A 17,027-nucleotide genomic window follows, 5' to 3' on the forward strand; every position below is an offset into this window, starting at 1 on the left:
CAAAGCTACTGCTTTCCTGGTAAAACAGCCCCCCCCCACCCCACCCCACCCCAACAAAGGAGGGTGGCAAGCAAAGGGCGGAGTGTGTGTAGTATGAGTGTGTGTTTATATGGTAGTATTCAGGAAAGATAGGTTGGCAAGTCTGTGCTCCGTGCTCTCTACCTGATATTGTTGTATTGTCTTGTGTCAACGAGGTGGTGGTTGATGAGATTGGGTGTAAAAGCAGGATAAATGCATCATGGTATCATCGCACATTCCAGGTAGGCGACTCCAAAGCATGTTAGTCCATCACTGATTACATTTTCATTTGAGAGAAACATTGATCTCGCCTCTCAGTTTTACTTATAATCAGATCAGAGTTGACACAATAACTGCAGACACCAGTTATGTTAATTTAGACTTATAACAGAAACATGTTTTATGTTGTATCTCATAACCTCCTGCAACTGCACAGCTTTTTTATGCTATTTTAGTTTGCATTTGGCGCCCCCTAGGGGAAATATTCAGCAAATTTGATAGGAAATAAAGAGCATTTTTGACCATTTTAACAGAATAACTGAATAGACTGAAATATATGCCACTTCCTGTTCTGTGAACTTTGTGACAGCGTTGTCTGCAATAACTGTCTAGCGAAGGACGTTATAGTTAGTCTCACACCTTTCCCCCCCCTGTGACTCTTGAGCAAGTTCTGTAAATATAACAACATGCAGTTCATGTCAAAGATATTTCCTTTATATGAATCATCAAGTAGGCAAAACTCAAACTTGTTGTCAGTTTCAGTTGCAGGAAAAGAGCCCAATTCTATCTGTTTGACGTACTACCTATTGAAATGCAAAAAATGTCTTTTGATGTGAACATATTTTCAGGTAGGCTATTTTAGACAAAATATTGTCCTACCTCTTTACCAATGAAATAATTATAAGGCAAAATAAATAAAGGGAGCCTATACAACCGAGTGCCAGTGCATCTTCAGTGATTAACCCCCTAAAGTAGAATCACCATCACATCACATCTATGTCCAACACTATGCAGCATTGTTTGTATTCTTGGTCTATTTTGCTCCACGTTGATAATGGCACCAAAGCTGAAAACATTTAGACACTGATGGTATTATTTGGTGAAGGATTGTATGACGTGTCAAATTTTAATGGACTGTAGTTTTGAACTTTGTGCTCGACAGCATTTTGCCATCCGTGATCCCAATGTTAGAAACTGTGGAATTTGTGAGCTTTCTATAGACTACAGTGGATTAAACATGAAACACAATACGAGTTGCAACATAGAACAGGAATCAGTGTAACTTGAACATTTGTGTTGCTCTATAAAGTGGAATGTAGGACTATTCCCTAATGCGACTTATGTAAATCTCTGACAAAACCAAATTGCATAACTTTTCCCCCAAAAGCTTCTTTGTCTCCACTTCATTATTTCCCCAGTAAAGGCCATGTCTGCCTCAGGGCAGCTGTAATTTGATTAATCCACGGAAAGGGTAGCCAGACGGTAAGAGCCTGCTCTGCCTCTCTTACATTTGATTAAAAACCATAGATTTCGTTTGGATTTTATGTCATGATATTCATGTAATTTTTCTTAAAAGATTACGTTTATTTCTATTGGTTTTCATGAATATATTAATGTCTGCATAATTTTTTTATCAGTACTTTTTTTTTAGTGTTCCTTCTGGAACGGGTCATTACTGACTAAAAACTTATACCTGTGTTATATTTTCAGCATTCCTGCAGGGAGGGAGGTTGAACAGCTTCTGAAGAGATGGAGACTCTAGTCTTTTTATTTTCATTTTCTGCCCTTGGCATTCTTTATGCCATGAACACCACCCCTGAGTTTCAAGAGTAAGTCATCATTGATTCATTTTTGCTCAGTCTCTACTGTCTTGTAAATGTTTGTTTGTGGGGGAAATCTGTCAATTGTAGTTATTGCTATACATTAATAAAGTCACAACACATTTAATTAATATCTGTAATAATAATAGTTATAATTTTGTTATCAAACTATTTCAATTATTGAATTTGAACGTAAATGTGTAATAATGATCCTTCTGTATTGCACAATGACAAAGTAAAGGCCCACCTCAGCACCACTAGAGGACACTGTAGGATTAAAATTTAGGGTATATTTCTGTCTACTTGATTCTAACTACCTCATAAATCCATGGCAATGTTGGGCACTGCTAATTCAATGAGTTCAATTTTCAGGGTGTATTTGCTGATTGTGAAAAGTGTCTAAATGATTAAACCTGTCATCTCTTGGATGGTGAAAGGGAATGAATAGGGAGCAAAAAGAACTCAATGTGAGCAGAATTTGTGGAGATAATCTGATATGATGTTGTAGATAATTACTTTGCTGAGCTGTAAGGGATCATTTTCTTACTCAGATCTTATCCGTTTTGTCTGTTTACTGGGATATTGCCTTGTAGTATCATCTGCCACTGACGACTGTGGGCTGAACAAACAGAGCCAGTGTTAAAATGCATGTTCCAATGTTCCCTCTCACACTTGCTTATTTATTCATTTGACCACAATATATTTCTCATTTCCAACAGACTTTTTGCTCCTCCTATGTGAATACCTCTGCTGGATCTTTTTTTTTTTTTTTTTTGAATGTGTGGACACTGACAATCAATACAGACTGCACAGAAGAGTTTGATAAATAGCTCTTGACATACAATATGCCTTGTGCTCTTCCACTCTGCAAACAAACAGTATTGTGTGCATAAATCTTCCTGTAGTGTTGAATTGAAGAGGCAGCGAGGGAGCTTCCCTTTGCTCCCGCAGCATTTGTTTTCCTTCTGTGAGCGCATGGTGTGAGTTTTCCGAGGATGTAATGTTGTTTACTGGGAGATACCTTGAGCACATTAATCTTTTCCAGTGCAAGACAGTGGTACCTTTGACCAGTAAACATGGATGGCAATGCTGAACTAACATGGCCTTAGCTTGCTGCTTCCCACACCTCTACCTATGATTAATTAAGCCTCTTTGAAAGCATGTTTTTAAGGTCTGGTAGGCGTACCACCACGGCAGTATGGGGGTGAAATATTGCAGATCTGTCGTTAGAAGTAAACAATGTTATTAATACCACTCGGTGCCTTTGTCTTTGAAAAAACTCACTTCAGCCTAGAAAGTTAATTCTAAGCTTCTTTTTTTTTTTTAAATATATATAATTGATTATAAAATAGCTTATAATACATGAAAAAGACATAATCATATTTTGATTTACACTACAAAATCTGCATTTTCTTGCCAAACAACACGAGGAAGTGCTTCAAACTAATGATTGTCATTGTTCCAAACTCCACAATATAATACTAATCACTAAAAAAAGAAGCAGCCCAACATGGCAGGCAAACAGGAGGGTATTCACTTTGGCACTACCATCTTACTGTGCCATTGCTCTCACTGGACACTGTGGATCTCTGTGGATCTCCCACAGATTTCCCCTCACATTTCTGCATTATTTCTCCCGGGTGCTAACTCTGGGTGTTGCAGCGTGATCATCATTCTGTCTGACTTCCCATTCATCATAATTTACTAATTTAACACTGCAGAGAAAACTGGCACCACTTCCATGGGAGAAGCTAATGAGTTAAGAGAATGAAGCAGAAAATCAGATGGAGCATGTTGGCTAAAATCACAGTAGCAACACTGTGCTAAAACATGGACAATGTTGTTGGTATTTGTCTTTGATAACCCTGATGTTTCCTTGCTTTCACAGGCCTTTTGTGATCCTGGAGATTGGCATTGCTGTGTTGGTGATTGTGTTTCTGTTCTACTTCCTCATCACTCGTGGCAACCCACCTAAAGACATCTTATTCTTTGGTAATTAGACAACTATGTGCATTTCCCAACTTAACTGTGACATATTTCCAAATGGTGGACTTTAGCAATGGCTATACAGAGGTTAATAAGTACTATGCATTGTGCTGAAGCTGATTCCAACTCCCACAGAAGGATTTCAAGAACGTTCACGCCCCGCTCACTGATTTAGAGTGAAAACATGGATTGTATTCGAAGTGATTTCACCCGATATGTCGAAAGCGGCTTAGACTGATCAGGCTCATGAAGCTTAGCCTGACTATTCTGAGGCATGACCGACCTTCTGCATGCTGGGGACCTTCACGCTGCATGTGCTTACTTAACCTTTTAGCCCATTCTTTTAAATTCTTGCCTGACCTTGAGACAAAAGGCACAGCTATTTGAAAATGCTAATACAGGAGTGGACTCCACAGTCACTTATCCTGCATAATACCATTCAGACTCCAATACTGGCTTTCTCTGAAGACCATGAGGGGGTTCATATTCAGTTTGTTCTGTTTCTAATTGAACATTTCTATGGGATTTGTCTCATATTTTACCCTTTTCATTTGTATTTATGAATCAACTATGTTCTCCAGTTCTAGCCAAGGGTTTCCCCACCACCAACACATCCCTGCAGCTGATGCCAGGGGCTATGCTAGTGGGACAGAAACTAGGTGAAATATTGGTACTCGGTGCCCAAGGCAGAGCTGGTGTTGTGTAGGAGAGCCACAACAATGAGTGCAGAGCTGTGGTGAGCTCTTCTCAATGATAGGAAGCCATAATCCCCCCGCTATCTTACCTGTTAGATGTCAGAGATACCCCTGATTGTCCTGAGGATTACTGAGACACCAATACACAGGAGAGACTAAATGTGTGTGTGTGTATTGTGTGTGAAGGACAGATAGGCTATAGGGTGGGGTGTGATACAGCGGTTTAAGCTGCGGTATCTGCAGAGCGACGCCCATGTCACAATTCACACAGTTTTTCTTTACAATGACATTCAGCTAAATTCAGGCAGCACATTGTTGTAATGTCATGGTTACATTGAGGTGTAGTTGCTTATTTATCCAGTGCCCTGTTTCTTTTCGTCCATGTTTAAACTCAATGTCGCCAATCTTCCCATAGACCATTGTAACCACATGCAGATTGCTTGCTTCATGTTGTTTACCCCAAATCTTCCATTATAAATATGCGCTGCAGTATTGTTGATAGCAGGACTAATCGATCTAGGTTTAATTTTTGCAGTCATTACAATTCCCATGGACATGTTTCCCACTAAAATAACCTGTTGAAGTTTGTGGTCACCAGAAGCCCATTTTGTGTCAAAACTATTTGATACACTCCATATTGGGTTCATTGTATTGTTTCCTATAAGCTGCACTGCAGACTGGAAAGTATTTCTGGTGGTCCTAGCCAGTTGATATCTCATATATCCACTTATGGCCTTGGCTCAAAACACTCCTTTTTTTTTAATTCACGTACATTCATAATGGTATTTTAAGGCAGGCTGTTATGGCAGGGGTTATTGCCAGAGTGTGAGCAGTAAGTGAAAAGTCCACACTCATTAGAACTTCGAGGGGACTCTAACTTTTAGGTGAGAGTATCAGTAAGATCCATATGCCACTCCTGTTTGTATAGCTCCACACTTAAAATTCTGTCTTGTGGATGTGGCCTTTCAGCTCCGTCGAGCTCTTCACCTGAGGATAGAAGAAGTCTGTTCACCACGGACTCGATATAAAGATGCCTCCAGCCCACCTTACTGCTTCAGGCTTAATTGTCTCCCCATCTTGGCAAGACAAGCGGCCTATGTGGTCATCCCGGTTGGAGAAGTTGTTGGAGATGCTGTCACATAAATCAATAACAGACTGATTGGAGAAAAATGTTTTGGAGGAGAAAAAAACTTGGAAAAAGAGATTGAGTGACTTAAATACAACATTCTACAGCCTTGGTATTTTCTACCTACATGGGTACATAGTACTCAAACAGGTAGACAAAGCAGATTGAGTACTTAAAAAAAAAAAAAAATCACAGTGGGCTCTGAATAATATTTGTTCAAAATTGATAAAGCTGCTTAACATGTCAAGGTTTCTTAACGCCTCCAGGGTTGTAACTCATATTTCTGTGAAATCGAAGCTGATATTGCACAACACTGACTTTCACTGTGAAGCATTTTTATGTGTCTGTGTATCGGGTATATTCTTTTGTTATTTTGTTGAATGTCTTTCTGTCTTTTCTTTTCAGTTTTTGCTGAATTTTCCTTCACTTGTATCATTGACCTGACGAGTGCCCTAGAATATGATGGTATTATTTCTGGCTTTATGGAATTCTACCAGAAGACGGTAAGTTTCTCAATGTCATGTCTAAGCGATACAGTATTAATGACACTAAATTGACACTAAGACAAAATCTGTGTGACTTGACTCGAAAAGCCTTTTTGAAAGATTATACAAGCAAACAGCAAAGAAGTTTTCAGGGCATGTGATTTAGCTGAAGAAACTATAAATCAAAGCACAGACAGACACATTAACCAAATGTCTTTCATTGGCACTGTATACTGTACAATATGTATTCATGAAATGTGTTTCAGGGAGAGCCCTATCTGGGAACAGCATATGCCATCATGATGTGCTATTGGGATGGAATAGCACACTTTATCATGTACCTGGTGATGATCAGCAGGATAACAGACAGGTGGGTGCAGGTCAAGTGCGCTGTCAAGCTCATTTATCATACTCTACGCTACAAAATGCCTGCTCCAAATTACAGAAAACAAACACTTCTCTCTGTCTACCTGAGCAAACAACACTGAAGAAGGCTGTTGAAGTTGTATATGTATGTAGGTAAGCTTGAATGCAGTAGGAGCAGATTTCAGAATAGGTTTAAAAAATGTAAAACACTATAAGCAGCAGAGCTTTTATTTGACAATATTTTAGAATTTGTATTTTCATTGTTTCCTAAAGAAATGGAAAATAATATTGAGCAGCCCACACCATATGAATGGCCTAAATAAAATATATTTTCCTCAAAGTGAGGGTTCTCTTGAGTCAGTTAGTGATGAAGTGCAGTCAGTGAGTTCAGGAGTTCAGAGCAAGCAGTGCCTTGGGGCAGGGGCTATCATGGAAATGGAATATGCTGTTGAACAATGTCAGTCTTTCACCTCTGGGAGACTTTGCTTAGCTTTGTATTACACTCAAACATGTATGATAGATGTATATCAAGTTCTGGGCTACCACTGAAGCTGCCTGAGCTGGCCAGCTACTGTATAGTTCACCCCTTTACCCTCTATCATACCTACAGTCTCTACAATAACCTAATCACCATTGATTAGTGTTTTTTTGTTTTTGTCACAGGAAAGCCTATCGTACCCTCGGCTTGTTCTGGGCTGGCTCTCTGTCTGCCAACATGAGCGTGTTCATTGCCGGGATTGTGGCAGGTGAGCCTTATTCTCTATTCCCCGTCTACCAGTCCCGTGATGACAAGCTTTAATCAAGTCAACATCTGCACTGCCGTGTACCATTAGTGTCACAGTTCAGCCTGCCAACAAAACGCACACAGCCCTGCGCCTCGCATGCCGCAACCCTCAGAACAAAGCAGGGAACAGACTTAAAGCATCTGTTGTTGGCTTTTCAAGCTGCACACAAAAGTGTCACAAGATCAAACTCATCCACTGGCAACCTGTTCCCTCTGTTGTGTCATCATAGACACACTGTACTTGTGTTTTCACCATAAAGGTTTTAATTGGAAGTTAAATTTTATTTAAATTACTGAATTACATTGAAATGTTTACAGTGCATCGTTGTATTGTTGAGTACGAACCTTTTTCTTTGTGGCAGGTAAATATGGATCAGAGGTCCGTCCGGCTTTCTGGCTCAACTTTCTCTTCCTTTTGATGCCTGTGATTGGAGCTGTCACACTATTCACAAGGCCCAAGGACAGACCCCTAATTGGTGGATACAATGTAAGTCCAACAACACATATTGAAATGAGTATGAAGATGTCAGATTTCAGTACCTTTTTCCCCCATGCCTATGACCCATTGATTGTCTTTCTTAAATGGGTGATTGTTGCATTATTAGCCTTGTGAGAATGGTCTTTATTTAGCTTCAACCCATTGTCTTGGACTTTAAGCAGCTCAACTTGTATGCAAGAGGGATTGACGATTAACAGATAATTATTTCCTCAGCAAAAATCAAAGATTCAGTTTAGCATCTCTTACCTCTTTGGTTTGGTTTTCTGGCCTTTACCATTTTGATCCTGCACTATTGTTTTCAGGTGCATTATTATTATTATTATTATTATTATTATTATTATTATTATTATTATTATTATTATTATTATTATTATTATTATTATTATTATTTATTTATTTATTTTTGATATTACCAAACATTAAACATTTAGTAGCTAAAGGGTCAGATGATTCTCCTGGGAATTGATCGAAAACAAAGATTTGCTGAAAAAAAAAGAAAAGAAGAAGAATTACTATTGGACTTTCTTTTGATGCAGGAACACAAAAACGACTACAAATAAATGCTAATGTTGTTCCATCCAAGCTTGACAAATCTATTTAAATGGTGAATATGTCAGCGTGGTATTTATAGCTTGTTTCTGTTTCTCCTCTGTGGCTAAAAATCAAATTAATGCAGGTTTTAATTACTATGAAAATATGGAAAGAAAGAACACATTCACACATCTATTCATTCCATTGCATAGAAACACAGGTCTCATTAAAGTGAGAGCATGCTATGAAACCATGACCCTGACTAACCAGTACTGCACTGTACATTGTGTTGACATCCCCCCTCAGGCTCAACATGCTCAGAGCATGAAACTGATCTGGCGTCCCTTGGACCTGATCCTGGTGCTGCTGCTCTTAGCTGCCATGGCCTTCACCATCCTCAGAGGCTTGGTGAGTGCACATCACCCTCATGTCATGAAACAGAGTTTATGGCCAGGCTCTGATGTTAGTTTTAAAAGTCATGTAGGCTGCAAGTGTTCCTTGTATAGTGGGTAGAGTGGTGGTCCCTGTCCAGGGAGTGTCAAGAATTAAGACAGGGTGTATTACATTTGCTTTTACAAGCAATACTTTCAACTAATTGACCCACATGGGAATGTTATGTGTTTATTTTCTAAAAAGGATCTGACTTTAAAGCCAAGGGTGTCTATGTATAAACAGTTCACATAATTACTTTGCTACTGTTTCATATTCACATTGAAGAGAATGGTTTTACTTTTTAGGAAAGGTTTTTAGTTGCTTTCTTGGAAAGAGCAGAACGAGAAGACTGATACCTCTGTTATGTCTGTATGGTAAAGTGAGGCTTCCCCCTGCAGCTGTTTAGCATAGCACAAAACCAGCCGCTGATTGTACCTTCATATTTACTCAGCAAATATAACAGTGGTATAGATCTTCTTGTCTGACTAGCAAGAAAAGCAATTTCCAAAAATCTGAAACAATTCCTCGAACCACAGTTATTGTCTAGTTGCCAATCATTCCACTGAACAGTTATGGAAGTGGATTTCTTATTCAGACTTCTTCTATCTATGACAACCGAAAGCATTATGTATATTGTGGTTCTGCTATTTTGTCCACCTCATGTAGGTGGCTCTGGACTCTCCAATTGAAGCCTGCTCTTTCTACCTGAGACACTATGAGCCCTACCTGAAGGATCCTGTGGGCTTCCCTAGAGTTATGGTGGGTGTTTTTTCCCCTCTCTTTATACACTCAGCCTCTTCGTCTCCACCAGCAACACCTGAAAGCTCCTCTCCAGCCTGTTTTAAATAACCAGCCACATAATGGACCTCTGCTTCCCTGGGTATCACTCTCAGTCTGTGGGAGGCTTGCCCTTATCTCCTGCGCTCTTGGAGCTCGCAGCTGATTACAGAGCCATTTTTCATCATTACAGCAACAATGAGTGCGGGTTGAGAGGCCAGCGCATCTTTGTCTCTTTCTTTCATTTGCCTAAGATGGATAAGAGATTATTGCTGTGACTGCTTGTGAGTCTGCGTTCCTTTCTATTTTCTCCGTCTGACCCTTCACGGCTGTGTGTTTTGTTGTGTTTTTGTTCGGCATACACAGCTTTGTCAATAGGTTATCCAAAGACCTTGTCAGGGCGGCAGTCTAGGCACAATTGCAAGTCATTGATCAGACAGACGAACCGCATGCTGAGAACTTGATAAGCTAATCCTGCGCCCAAAGCCCCCCATCAGCATCTCACTGGGTGGGAGGAGGGTGTGTGTGCAGCATGTGAAAGTATGTCTTGGTCGCCTTTGTTTTTTTTAAATGTGCATCCCATGGATGCTTGTGTATGCGTGTATGTGAAGAAATGAAATGAAGTTTGGTTTGTTGCACAGAGCAACATGCACTCTTTCTGCAGTTACTGACCTCTTTATTCAGTGATGATGATGGACGATATGTGGCAGATGTGGTAGCACTAAAACGACATTTTAACAAAAGACTGAAGGGCATATATGATTGGCTTTCAGGCCCTGAGCAGAACTCATTAGAATTCATCTAAACCTCAGAGCCAGAATGAAAAGAAACCGTTCAGTGGTGTAATTTGAGGGTTTTATAAAGTGGGAAACTGGCTTTCATGCGCCAAATATTTTAAGTTGAAGGTCAAGACAGTCTCTATAATGACCCTTGTGTGGAAGTAATAATTTGTGCTGAACGTGCAGATTTGTGTGTGACAGAGAGCGCAGAACTAGAGAAATAGTCAAGCGCTGCACTTTAGAACAAGTTCATTTTACGTCTTTCCATTTCAGAGTTGTTGTGTTGTACTTACTTTGATACATCGATCCAACAGCTGCAGTTACTCGTCACATTAGAGAATAAAATATAACATGAGATTAAAGTGACAAAATGATGCAGTGTTACCTGGATGCAGTTGGAACAGGAAAGACCACGACCATATACAACATCAAAGATATTGTGAAAATAGTCATAAAACTTTAATGCTCTATACAAACAAAGCTGAGCACATTTGCTTTAATGCTTACCTCCATTTTACTGCAATGTTGATTATAATTTCAGATATTTTTCCATCTCTTGCAGTGGTATTTTTATGTAGCACGTTAAAAAAGGTACATGGGTAGTATTTTGCAGCCCTCTTCTGTATTCGATGTAGGTGAAGTGCTGTGTAGGCCAAAGGAGAATGAGGATGTGCTGCATTGATTGTCTGCTGGAGAGCTGGTCATGATGGAGAGGAAAGCCACGACCACCTATTTGGCAGTTTTCACTTTTTCCAGAATCCCATTCCTATTCATTGGGATATAAACTATAATGTTTACATCATCACCAAACCACATAATTGATGTTGCCGAATAGTAATCCAAGTCAAAACCTAGAAGGAACCACCAACTGTATGTTCTGTTTAGTTTAGTGAATGAATAATGGTGCTGCATTCATTCTTGCAGATGCTGCACTTGTTCTTCTATGGACTTCCCCTGTTGGGTGCCTTTGTTTATGGTCTCCTCAAGCCCGGGTGCACATGGATGTCTGACTGGTCGGTGTTCCTGGCTGGAGCCATGATTCAGGTAACACCATGAAGGCAAACACTTGATATGTGAATGTAGCTCTGGATTAGTATACATATACGTAGATGAAGTGTGTTGTGCTGATAGATAAACTCTAGATAACTAGATTAATTGATACATTAACTCTTTGTGAAAATGACTGGCCTCAGATCAGCATCCTCAGTACAAAGAGGTCTGATATGTGGTGTCACTGTAATTAGACTCCTTAATTTTGCTTTCATCCTGTTAATAATTACCTGACCACATTTATCCTTTGAAACATATTTTCTGCAATAAACAAGTTGGTGGTGCTGCTCTCACTCTGTATTGATCTGACGGAAAGATTGAAACCATTAGGAGGCGAAGTCTTTGATTAAAGTCTTGTTTTGCTGTTTATAAAAGGCTGAAGGCTCTGCCTGCCCTGTCTTCTAAATTGCCTGCTTTTAAAGTCTGTACATCTTCTCCACATTGGTTTTTCACCTCCACCCTTTATGTTCATTTCTCACAGTAGACTAACAACAGTTTGAAAAAAATGAACTCTTTCTTTACAAGTTCGTCCTCTGGAGAGTTTGTGTATAGATGCATTAAAGGGGCTATTACAAGCTTTTGCCACATAGCAAGCATTAGCGTTAACAGGTGTTTTCTTAGCAGTCTACACTCTAGGTAACTTAGCAAGGTCTTCTGGTACTGGTGGCAAGGTTTAGGTCATCTCACATTGCATTTTCCCCCTATTCTTTCTATTGATGTTAGCTAAGCTGCTAGCCCTGGGCTATCTCCCAACTCTGGTAGCAACTGGCTGTGGCCTTCAAAGTGCACTGATGATGTAGCATTAGCTCTTTTTTAAACCACTTTTCTTGCAACCATAACCAAAGCTCATGTCAAGCAACAATCATCACCACCCACCATGTTCAGCAGCAGAGGAAACATACAAAGAGTCCCTTTAAGGCCTAATGACCTGCCATCAATGTGAATATAGAACAAAACAGAGGATTGTAGAAACATTAATGCTGATAGGCACAATGTTCAGTATTCATTTATGGCAATGCAGTCCTCTTGCTCTGTGTCTCCTAACAGTGCCAGTGGGCCCATATCGGAGGGTCCCTCCATCATCGTACCACAGCTGCATATCGTATCCCCAATGATGCTTTCTGGTGTGTCCTGCTAGCTAACTTGCTTTATGCTGCCACTCCCATCCTGGTGGCGCTGCGGGTTCAGAGTAACCCCTATTTCTTCCTGAAGATCGCTCCCTTCCCTGGGCAAACAGGTTTGCCAAACAGTGAGGAGAAAGATACCAAGTACAAAGAAAAATAATGATTCTTAATCATCTCTGACATTTGGAGTTAATTACTTATCTGATGATTTGCAAAGAGCTGTTGTATTTTAAATGCCAAACTTCAAAATGCCAAAATACACGATTGTTTCGCTCAATGTCTGTGTATTTAGTGGTTATTTACATGTTTGCTTTCAGTGCAATAATATTACACAATAAACAGCTGATTGATCGGTAAAGTGGAAGTTTATATAGTAGTGTTAGGGATGGTAATGTAACCCTGTTGGTCATTATAGTGGTCTAACACTTTGGTCACGACTCAAATATCTCACTCTATCTCTATCTCGATCTCTATCATTATTTGATTGATCACCACTGATTATAGACATTCATGATGCTCAAAGAATTATTTGACTTTCCCTATAGCACCACAACTGCTAACCACTTCTAAGGTTTTCGTCTGTCACTACCAATTTTATCAAGATCAAGTTATGAATTACAGACATTCATATTTCCAAGATAATATGAAATGACTTTTGTGATCAAATTACTTTTCCTCTAGTGGCAACATCAGGTCCAAGACTTTGGTTTATGGCTACATTTCAGAGGGTTCAGTTAGCTTACTCTGCCAGTAAAATAGTTGTTTCAATAAATTAGACATTGAAACCATTTTGATTTATGGTTTGTATTTTAGACCTATACTTATAGATACCTATTCACACATCTGTCTAGCTCTATTCTGCATTTTTCTAGGACATGACAGCCAACAGCGGTTTATTGTATGACTTTCATAACCTGAACACTCCTGTGGGAGGAAGGGTGTTGAAATAATACAAAGCATTTCTGTGTATTCATTCCCATAAGAAAGTGACAGTTGTTTTGTGCTGAGTACAAACAGAGAATGACTAAAACTAAACTGGACGTGAATCTTTATGTTGACTGCACTGAGCTGCTTCAAAACCCCCAGTGAATGGCATAACAGGGTCTCTGTTTGTCAGTGTGTGTGTGTGTGTAGTAGAGGCAGAGAGGAGACAAAAGCAGTAGACACTTTAGAACAATACTGACATGTCTGGGCAATGCTGCTGCTATTATAGTAGAATATGGTGTCTATTGAATACCTGCTTTAAGAGTACACCCAGCAGCATATATTTATTAGAAAGCATTAACCTAGGGTGACCATATTTTGATTTCCAAAAAAGAGGACACTCGGTTCCACCTCGAGATACTTAAATGATACTTGAAGTTTATATATATTTATGTGTACATAATGTATAATAAGTATGCCTTGTCTATATGGATAGAAAATTCAACCATACAACCAACAAAACAATATCTTAGACACAAAATCAGATATGCTTAATCAGGGCCTATTAAATATATAAGCCCTCTGGAATTAAATAATGAAAAAAACACTATTGTATGAGAAAATTAACCTATAAGAAAAGTACAGCTGGTTTTGAATCTGTACTGCTGTAGTTTAAACTCTGCCCTCACTGTGTGCAATCTACCAAGTGAGCTATGATAGTGAGGGCCCACACTTCATTGGTTTGTAATGAGAGGCAAGGCTGCCCCAATGTTTGCTCACACACAAACACACAAACAGAATACAGTAGTGAGCTGTGCAAAGCACCATCATGCTTAACAGTCCCATAAAAAAAGAATGAAAAGCAGACAAATAAACAAATTCATAACCCCCCCACCCCCGGATGTCATGGACAGGACGGGAAAAGTGGACATGTCTGGGAAAAAGAGGACGTTTGGTCACACTACATTATGCAAACAATATAAATGCTGATGCTTTAATGATATTATTCAGTGCTGCACTTTTGATTCCTGGCTGATTGACATTATTATGACATTATTCTACCAATTTGTTAATATACATCTTGACTACAGTTTAAATATTCACATGAGTGTCAGAGTATTTGGAGATGTCAACATGTCAGCCCACAATAGTGTAAAATAAACATCGTAAAGTAGAAATTGTGGGGGTTTGCGTGCGGACAATATTCTGTCTCAACACCACTGAAGCCAGCACAGATCATTACTCAGAACTGAGTGGCATGGATGTGTCAACATGTGCTGCAGAAAGTAATATATACTTCACCAGCAGCTCCTGTCACTCACTCATTTACTCCGGTCAACACACACTGCTGTTACCAGTCTGTCTCAGCTGGAAAAAAGAAAAGCTTTTCTTTCTCGGTTTAAGTAGGAAAACAAGACTTTCCTCTGCCATTCTGCATTCTGCATGCTTCTCCACTCCTTGATCCTCTCTGTTTCTTTTCCGCTGTGGTGGATTGCCCAGTAAATAGCCTGCTGCCACTGTCATCATTGTCTTTTAAAATGACATCAAATTAATAACTTTTGTTTGCCTTTAAAAAACAATCTTTTTTCAGTCTGCTCGTCTATCTTACAGTTTATCCACATGTTTTGATTCTGCTGTGGTCTCAGACACTTTCTCACTGTCTGCCTGTCTTCCCACAAGTAGCTTCACCTGCCCTGCTCCTCCTCCCCACTCACCCAATTATAAGCTCACCTGTTTCCTTTCCCCCTTAGTAACTCCCATATACACAGTCCATTCTCACTTGCTCTCTGCCAGATTCTCTCTGTGCCATGCTCTCACTCGTTCCAGTGCTCCTGTTACTGATTGTGTTTCGTGTTTCTTTTTGGATTTTGCCTAAGACCGACCCTTTGTACTTTATTTAGAACCATGACAGTACCAGGCTTAGTCAAAGAGTTTCTTCTTGCATTTAATTAGAAGAAATCTTGAGACCACTGTCAATACTGTGAGGACTCTTCTCAGTACAAAAGGCAAAGGACTGACAAAAAAAGCAGATTATCAGCACACCATGTAATGTAATTATGTAATTGACAAATAGCATATCTATCTGCCAAACCTTTTTCAGTAATATGATGCTTTGGATGCAGTTCAGTCATTTAAATGAACACACTGTGTTTCCTTGACAGAGATAAAAGGGGTTATTTATGTGGTTAGATAAAGCTTTTTGAAACAGCAGTGTAACCCGTCCCTGCTCCATCAATAACAGTTGCCCACTCATATGCAATTATCCCGCGTACTTTGCTGAGCAGTAGGCCAACAGACAGAGAGAGGCAGACTCATCTAATTCACTCTCCCTCAGCAGCTTTTTCATGCTGAAGTGTGGCATCGCCCCTGCTTGCACATGCTAGCTGTGCATTCTGTGCGTATGACAGGGGCATTTAAATCAAATGTGGTCGCTCCAAAACAGCTCAGTTAATCCCATGGTGGGACTCACAGGGGATCTATGCTGCAGATGTCTGCTTGGCTATGCAGGCGGCCCTGGAGAGCTGTGAAAAGTAGCCTACAACTAAACAATTTATACAGCAGCGACATAAGGATCAGCAGTGAGTTTAACTTTGAAATATGAGCAAATGTAGATTTGAAGAAATGTTCATATTAGACACTAACACTGCTAAGAGACTATCAGGTAATGTATCGAATTGTCATGGCACTGGTCATTAGTAATGTATGAATGTATTTACCTGTGGGATTAATCAACTCAAAACCACTTTAAAATGAAGTATGCAGGTTGTGACTTCATCTTGAGGCCTTTAAACTTATAAACTTACTGTAATATCTTAATCATTCGAGTTTAATTTGCGCTGAAATGGTGAATACTTGTATTTACAATAATATATTGAATATGTAACTGGGAGGATGACAGAACACACACAAGAGAGAGGGGTGGTGGGGATGTCAAAATGGAGCACTTTTCAGTTCAGCTGGTAGTATAATGCATGCTGAAATATAAATGTCTCATGATCTAGTGGTGGGAAACACACCTGCATCAGTAAACAGGGAACCTGTTGAACTATTCTTACTGTGTTCATTGATTTTTGTCCAACATAACCACCTCTGCCTGCCAGGCATCTCTAGGGTAAAACTGAACTCTAACATGTCTATAATAGACGCTTTTATACACCAGTGCACAAATTGTAACTGTAACTGATCTATATCTTCGATAGAACTGCGTTGATTTTGTTTCCACATCCTAGGTTTTTAAACATTCCCTGAATGGCTGCGGGTACACACTTCTGGCTCATTGGTTGTTTTCAGTTCATTTTCATTTCATTTGAGAAAATTACGTCCTTCCTCATGTAACGGATGTGCACTCACTCCACCCATAAAAGACGTGCTAACCAACCCGCCAAGTGGTTGTCAACCTCTTGGCGAAGAGGTTAGCATCGTCGCCTCCGGTGCGGGAGGTCGTGGGATCGAACCCCACCTAGGGCAGGCCGTGAGAAACACAACGCAGAGGGCCAGATCGACATCGGCTACAGTGGTGCCGTGACCCGGATGCCCTGGGTGGAGTGAGTTCAGCGGGGGTGAGTGTAACGGATGTGCACTCACTCCACCCATAAAAGACGTGCTAACCAACCCGCCAAGTGGTTATCAA

The 17,027-nt window shown here is 39.9% G+C and overlaps 1 protein-coding gene across 1 annotated transcript; it reads left to right on the forward strand.

The window, feature by feature from the left end:
- Positions 1 to 1,767: 1,767 nt before the first annotated feature.
- On the forward strand, positions 1,768 to 12,632 carry tm6sf2b (transmembrane 6 superfamily member 2b; the record flags this gene model as incomplete). The annotated part of the gene is made up of 10 exons (XM_083970550.1): positions 1,768 to 1,847; positions 3,727 to 3,830; positions 6,051 to 6,148; positions 6,397 to 6,500; positions 7,160 to 7,242; positions 7,643 to 7,767; positions 8,617 to 8,718; positions 9,409 to 9,501; positions 11,223 to 11,342; positions 12,396 to 12,632. The coding sequence occupies 10 exons, from the start codon at positions 1,768 to 1,770 to the stop codon at positions 12,630 to 12,632; spliced, it is 1,146 nt and encodes a 381-aa protein (XP_083826676.1).
- Positions 12,633 to 17,027: the final 4,395 nt, after the last annotated feature.

The sequence above is a fragment of the Trachurus trachurus genome (genome assembly GCF_905171665.1).
Source record: "Trachurus trachurus genome assembly, chromosome: 4".
Classification (NCBI taxonomy): domain Eukaryota; kingdom Metazoa; phylum Chordata; class Actinopteri; order Carangiformes; family Carangidae; genus Trachurus; species Trachurus trachurus.